The sequence below is a fragment of the Cryptotermes secundus genome, unplaced genomic scaffold, assembly GCF_002891405.2.
Source record: "Cryptotermes secundus unplaced genomic scaffold, Csec_1.0 scaffold238, whole genome shotgun sequence".
In the NCBI taxonomy this organism is placed as follows: Eukaryota; Metazoa; Arthropoda; class Insecta; order Blattodea; family Kalotermitidae; genus Cryptotermes; species Cryptotermes secundus.
Genome location: NW_019728500.1, coordinates 1,061,943 through 1,069,452, shown reverse-complemented (window position 1 = coordinate 1,069,452; position 7,510 = coordinate 1,061,943). Strand labels below are relative to the sequence as shown.

General features: G+C 37.1%; 1 protein-coding gene across 1 annotated transcript in view; it reads left to right on the top strand.

Annotated features, from left to right (window-relative positions):
* LOC111865204 (protein ROP) overlaps positions 1-7,510 on the top strand; it is a 28,867-nt gene that overhangs the window by 4,859 nt on the left and 16,498 nt on the right. Inside the window, exons 3-4 of the mRNA XM_023853052.2 lie at positions 2,299-2,454; positions 4,278-4,381. Coding sequence (XP_023708820.1) covers positions 2,299-2,454; positions 4,278-4,381 — 260 coding nt within the window. The remainder of the gene's footprint in view (positions 1-2,298; positions 2,455-4,277; positions 4,382-7,510) is intronic.

Below are 7,510 nucleotides of genomic sequence, written 5' to 3'. Positions count from 1 at the left end.
TTCTCTTTCCATCGTAGTTCTTTTGTCTTCATGTACATCAAATCATAATGTCCTGTCCTTTGAAATTGTATAATCTCATTACATATCTTCTCAAGATGTTCCTTTTTGGCCCTATCCGTGGCTCTTTTCAGTTCATTCCTCAGTCTCCTGTATTTCCTCCTGCCTTCTTCATTGTTTACATTCTTCCATTTCCTTCGCTCCTCCATTTTATTCATCATCTCCTGTGTAACCCATGGTTTTCTTGCTATCTTCTCAACTTTACCAACCAATTCACTGATAGTATCTAACATGCATTCTTTTATATTGTTCCACTGCACTTCAGCATTTCCGCTTTCACCTTCAATTGCACCGAGTTTCTCTTCTAGGGTCTCTTGCACGCTTTGTCTTTGAGCATATAACTTCTCCAAATCCCATCTGGGTCTGCGCTTTCGAAATCCTATAATTTTCTTCAACCTGGTTCGGAACTTGGCAACCAGTAAGTTGTGGTCAGAGTCAATATCTGCCCCAGGAAGCGTCTTCACATCCTTCACACTGTTTCTGAATCGATGTTTCACAAGGATGTAGTCCAGCTGATGCCTCTTCCAATCCCCAGGTGCCTTCCATGTGTAAATTCTTCTCTTTGGCTTCTTGAACCAAGTGTTGGTAACAATCAGTCCATTTCGTTCACAAAAGTCAATAAGCATTTGACCTCTGTGATTCCGTCTTCCTAGTCCATGTGATCCAACAATATTCTGATATGGTTCATCTCCAACAATGCTGTTCCAGTCTCCCAATATGATGCTGTTTGTGTCTCCTCTTCCATCTTCCTGAAGAATTTCTTCAATTGTGTCATACACTTTTTCCACTTCATCATCTTCATACTCTGATGTTGGCATGTACACTTGTATAATCAGTATATCTACCGGTTCCGCCATTAACTTCAGAGCAATAATTCTGTCATTACAAACAATCTTCTTAACAGCACTCCTCACTACACTTTTATGCACACTATTGCCACACCTCTTTCAGCCTGTTCACCTCCAGAATAATACACTGTATAATCACCACTTCTTATTTCACCTTGTCCTTTCCACCGCACTTTGCTGACACCTAAAACAGACACCTCATTCTTCTGCATTTCCGTTTTCAAATTCACCAATTTGCCTGCTTGATTCAAGGTCCTTACATTCCATGTTCCAATCTTGTAGCCATGATGTTCTTTCTGAGCTTTGCACTTTTTCTTGTCGTAACGCCTGCATGACATTTCCTCTAGAAACACTCCCCCCTGGAGATCGATTGGGGTAGTAGTTTACCTCTGGATTGTTTTGTCTCCAGAGGAAACATCTCGCATACATGGTATCTCTGATTTTGGAAAGAGACTATCCAGGAAAAGTGATAATGTGGTAGTTTTTCCATTTGCTTTCCACATCTGGGATCTAGTTAACTATAAATCATCTTTCATTAATATAAGAAGTTCATTATCTGTAACAGATCTAAAAGGGTCATAAAATAAATGAATTAATTATTTTTTAATTCTTTCAGCATCAGCTATTATTTTGACATGGGGGGGGGTAGAGAAAAACTAAGAGAAAAGGGCCTTTCATCTGCTGCCAGACTTACTACAGAAAGCTAAAGGAAACTGCAGGCAACTGTTTGGCATTATTAATATTCTGCTTTCATTTTCTTTCTGATTTTGTTATCATCTGCTTTGTGGTGTCCTTGCCTTCACCACACTGTGACAAATGGTGTTGCATCCCAGTCCACTAAAGATTGTTCAGAAATCTTCAATACCACGACTGAGATGTATTCATATCTAGCAACAGATTTTTTTCTGTCAATGGCCATGTTCATTAAATTGAAGGGCCTTTCGTCTGCTGCCAAACTTACTGTAGAAGCGTTCATTACTTTCCTAGCTTGTTTAATAGGACGTAGTATGGGGAACCTGGGGGCATGTGGTAGCATAGTTGGTTTAAGCACTATGCTACAAGCTGGAAGGTTGTGGGATTGAATCTCAGTGAGGTGGATTTTTTCAATTTACCTGATCCTTCCAGCAACAGTATGGCACATTGTAGCATTGTAGCACAGCAGGATGCATGAAATTAAGATTAGAAACTTAATTTTTTATACCTTTCATAGATCCTGTTGCTGACTGATGACATTACATGGAAGTAGGCTGTTTTGCCCGTATTTGAGTGTAAAGCTCTCCAAAACAATTGAAATACAGCCTACTTCTGCATGGTACCAGCAGGATCCACATGAGCTCTAACTGCTGTGCGCACCTGAAATTGTCTATAACAAACTGTTGTTTTGTGTGTGTAGTTGTTGAAGACATCCATAAAAAGAGAGAACCTCTCTCAACAATGGAAGCAGTATACCTCATCTCTCCATGTGAGAGTTCAGTTCAGGCACTTATGGCTGATTTTGCCAACTCTAACCGTTCTATGTACAAGGCAGCCCATGTCTATTTTACAGAAGGTAAGGTTCACATCATTAATAATATGTTTTTGGTTGGCTGGAAGAAAAGTTGATGGATTGATAGATGGATGCATGGATGTGTGGGCAGATGGATGGATGGGTGGATGCATGGATGTGTGGGTGGCTATATGGGTTGGGGGATGGGTGGGTGTGTTCATGGATGGAAGGATGGATTGATGTGTGGAAGAATGGGTAAATCAATGGATGGATGGATGGATGGATGTGTTTGCTTAATTCTTCCCATGAAAATAAATTTTTAAAGACTGTTTAAAAAAATATAATGTTTCTTGTTAAGTAAGTCATGTGAAAATTATTGAGACAGCTTTTTTTTTGTTTAAATTTGCTTAGTGGGGGGTGGAGTCCAACTGGGTCCACTCGGCACAGTGACCACTGATTGGCCTATTGTAGCCTGCCCCGGGTGATTATGATGATGGAGAATTTTGTGGAATGAGGATTGGCAGGGGAAACCGAAGTACTCGGAGAAAACCTGCCCCAGGGCCACCTTGTCCACCACAGATCCCACTTGACCAGACCTGATATCGAACCCGGGTTGCTGCGGTGGGAAGCCAGCGACTAACCCCATTGAGACAACTTCGTCATATCATTGAGAAAAAATATTCGGTGTTCTAAAATGAAAGTTCAGCCAACAATATAAGTACATTTATATTTCCTGTACAACTGTGATTTATGTGTTATTTTTTAGAAAAATGGAGATATGATTGCACATCATTTATGTGATGTGAAGTCATTATTTGTGTTTGAGGTGTTTGAAATTGATAGCACAAAATCTGTTTTATCCTGGATGTGTAGTTATGTTTAGAAGCATCACCCGCATATGCACACATGGGTGAGCGGACCTATACAGTACAGAAATATTAGGGATACCTGTATAACAGAACATGTATCTTCTCTGTCCTCCAGTAATTGTGCTTGTTTTTTCTTCTTCTTCTGATTTTCACTCTTCTCTTTTGTATGTCTACCCTCACTTGGTTTCTCTGTTTTGTCTTTGGTCTTCACAATGGTTGTTTGGTGACTATCTTTATTTTTGAAGCTCTGAAAGGAATCCTGTTGTCATCTATGTATAATACTAATCTTTGTCACAGTATCCTTAGTTTGACCAATTTTGTGTCTAGTGTTTCTACATTCAGATCTTGCTAATATTTAATATTAGCATAAAATACCCTTTGTCAGTATAAAAGAATTGTATCATGGCTGCTGCTGAAAGCCAGAATTATGGAGCCAGCATAGACAGTCGTTGCTAGGGAGCGGCTCCATAAACATGCCTGTTGTTAGACAGTGGCTCTTTAGCTGTCATATAAAGGCTGCAGCAGACATGCACGCAACAGTAAAAGAGCTGTAGGAAGCAGTGTTTTCTGTGGCTATATAATGACAAGCTGCCACTACAAGTCAGTCCGAGTTGAGAGTTGCAGAAGCTGGTAGCTGAGGCCAGATGCAGTTCGGGAACTCAGAGGAAGGGATCGTCTGCTGTTTGAAGCTGTTACCAAGCAGCGCAGTGAAGACCATGACTGAGATCACATTTCTGTGTGACAGTGATTTGTGAAGTGCAGTCTTGGGTTGTGCGTTAAAGTGTCCAATAAATCCAATTACCAATCCAGACCATGTCTGTCATCACCCAACCATGTGACAGTATGTTTTTTTGTAATTAATCATTTTACAATATAATGATGAATCTTTATCAGTTCTGATAATGTCATGTTGTAAGGAAAGCAGCACTTCCAGAATTTTCGTGGATCCCTTGCTGTTGTGAGTCCACGTAAGCATCATGATTTATGTACTTTGTTTAAAATATGTTGTTTTTACAGCATGTCCTGATGAAGTATTTAACCAGCTGTGCCGATCTTCTGCTGCCAAGTATATTAAAACTTTGAAGGAAATTAACATTGCCTTTATACCATATGAAGCACAGGTAAAAAGAATTTAATTTGTGAGTTGTTTTGCTGCTGCCTTTTCTGGAAGGGGTGTAGAGTAAAACCATGGTCCAGCTAACACTGTTGCTCAATTTCTCTTCTTGGGTTCTTGCAATTCATTGTCACTTCATATTTGCAGAATTACACTTTGATCCTGAATTAATTATGGAATGTCAGATTGCTCGCTGATGGACCCAGACAGAAGGGAAATATTAACAAAACTGCTATTTTGAATAGTGACTGTCTTTTAAATAATGAATTAAATTCTCCGATGATGAGATGATGAAACATATTCATTTGTTTATTATTCTCACCTCACAAGTTTGCATGCCTGTTGTTATTACTGATGGCAGGAAATTGAAAGTACAAAGGTGGAGTGGGCGCAGGTGGTGTGATATTTATATAAAGTTCCACAAAAACCTCTCTTTTGATTCAAAAGTTATTGAGGGAGGGAGGCAGACATGAATGGATGGATGCGGTGGATATAATGATCTGTGAGCCTAAGTTACCATGTAAAATAGGGAAAATAAGCTAAAACTAGCCTTTTGTACAGGTATTACAAAGGACTGCAGATTTAGGTAAATGTCATGTCCACTTTTCTCCAGCATTGAAAAATAATATGATTAGTAGAATATGCTGAGATGGAAAAGGCATGAACTACTTATTATTGGAATTATTGAAAGAATGTCACTAGTGATTTTTGTTAATAGACTAGGTATTAAAGAAATTGTTTGTGTCAGGAAAGCTTTAAAGCCAAGCATCAGTCTTTAAGAGTGTTATCTGACATTCCAGTGTGTGCTGTGATTTCTGAGTTCTTGTGTGTTTGTGTTCAGGGTGTGCTACCTAATTGTGCAGGGAGGTGGTACTGAATTGTGTGCAGTTTGGTTTGAACTGGTTTTTGTGGAGTAGATTTTGAATTGTAACTATGGCAGATTATAAAAGACAAAGGTTTCTCTATCAGTGTTATTATACTGAATATGGTTTCAGTTTTAAATAAAGTGTATATTATCTAATTAAATTATCCAGATGAAGCTGATAGAAAATATGCTGTCTTTGAAAGTCAATGAGCAGTGCTCAACAAACCCATTTGTCTTCTCTGCCACTGGCTGTGAAAACTCAAGGCCAACAAGTAGAAATATTTGAATTTATTCATTAATATTGTCTGTTTATCTCTCTCTTATTTCTCCACAGATGTTATAACAGTAAATTTGAACAGTAAATGATATCATGTGTACATACTAAGTCTATATAATATAACAGACAGTATTTTATATGTTTTATAAGTCATGTGATTGAAACTAACTGATGGAAGCAATTATAATGGTGTGGGTAGGCAAGGTATGTTTTGTGCGTGGAAATTTGTCTTTTTGGTGAACTGAGTTACCATTTGTTAACTGTTTTGTGTTAGCTAACCCTTTTTTAACAACTGACAAATAATTATTTTGGGAAAATTAAAATAGCATGGTCTACAAGAGAAAAAATCTCACTTTCAGATTAACAAGTGGTTTGTGTCAAGCCATGTCAGAAACCAAGAACGTTACTAGTCTTGTTCATTTCTGTTTACATGTTTTTGGTAGAATCCACAATGTTGGAAGATGTGTTGCAAATGCACACTAGTGATCATATTCCATATTGTAGTGAGGTCATTTTAAAAGGTGGTCTGTTTCAGCTTCACAGTGTTCACATCTGCCAGTAGTCTTTCTAGGCAGGTGTCCAACTTGTCTACAGCTTTCTACATTGAATATCAGGCTGGTGATGGCATTGCTATGTAAACGTTTTATTTTAATTGGACCATTGTGAACCAGAAATTGCCTTCATTAAATCTGATTTGCTGATAACTGGACAATATAAAATGTTGATCTCTAGGAAACAAGGATATTGGTGCTTTCTTCACATGCTGTTTTACTTGAAAATGGTTAAGTGTCCTAAACATCACCTTAAATTCCAGGCGCAGGAACCAAGAATTTACTCTGCTGCCTGGCTGAGTAAAACATATTCTTAACTATTTTGAAAAAGCAGAATTCTTTATGTTTTAAGGACATAAATATCTTGTTTTAACAGTGTGCCCTGAGGAACTGTTCAATGAATTGTGCAAATCAAATACAGCTAGAAAGATTAAGACATTGAAAGAGATCAACATAGCATTCTTACCATATGAATGTCAGGTTTGTTTAAAGTACTGTTTATGGACATATTGTATTTGTTTTGTTTTCAAAATCTATAGCTTTCTCATAGTTGTAGTGCATGAAGCATGGCATTGGAGAATGTCTGTATTATCATTATCATTCATTATCATTCAACAATCCATACATACAGGTATTACAACCATTTGAATAAAGAAATTGTCAGTTTTACATCTAATTCTCGTGCATATCTTTACAGTATACACTGTACCACTCTAGTATAGGGGGTTTGTCATCTGAATAATATTATCTAAATCTAGTTACCATTAATTTCATTGTCTTTACACAAATACTACAGATTAATCAGCTATATATTACATTTACACACTTGAAAAATCAAAAGACATAAATTCATCTACAGAATAAAAGGAATGTTTCAGCAAAAAAGATTTTAATTCCTTTTTAAATGAGTTAAAATTTTCCCTTTGTTTTATTTGATCGGGGACCTTATTATACAAACTAATTCCCATATTTATCACACTCCTCTTAAAAAGAGCTGTATTACAGTGCTGTACATGAAAATTTAATTTTCTTTGTGTGTTATAATTATGAATGTCCGAATTTATTGCCATAAAAGCCTTGTATTTTTTGATAAAACATGTCACCTCCAATATATACAGAGAAGGCAATGTTAAAACATTGTAATCTTTACAAATTTGTCTACATGACGTATGACTACTAATACCACTAATCACTCGAAGAACCCGCTTTTGCAATTTAAAAATGCTTTTACTTTCCCCATCCCCACCCCACAATAAGATACCATTTCTCATACATGACTCAAAATTCGAAAAATAAATAATTTTTACCATATATGGACTCATTATTTCTTTTAATATTTTCACCATATAAATTACTTTGCATAGCTTTGCTTTTAGAAATTGAGCATGCGCACACCATTTTAGGGTTACTGTCATGTGAATTCCAAGAAATCTCAGTCACTTC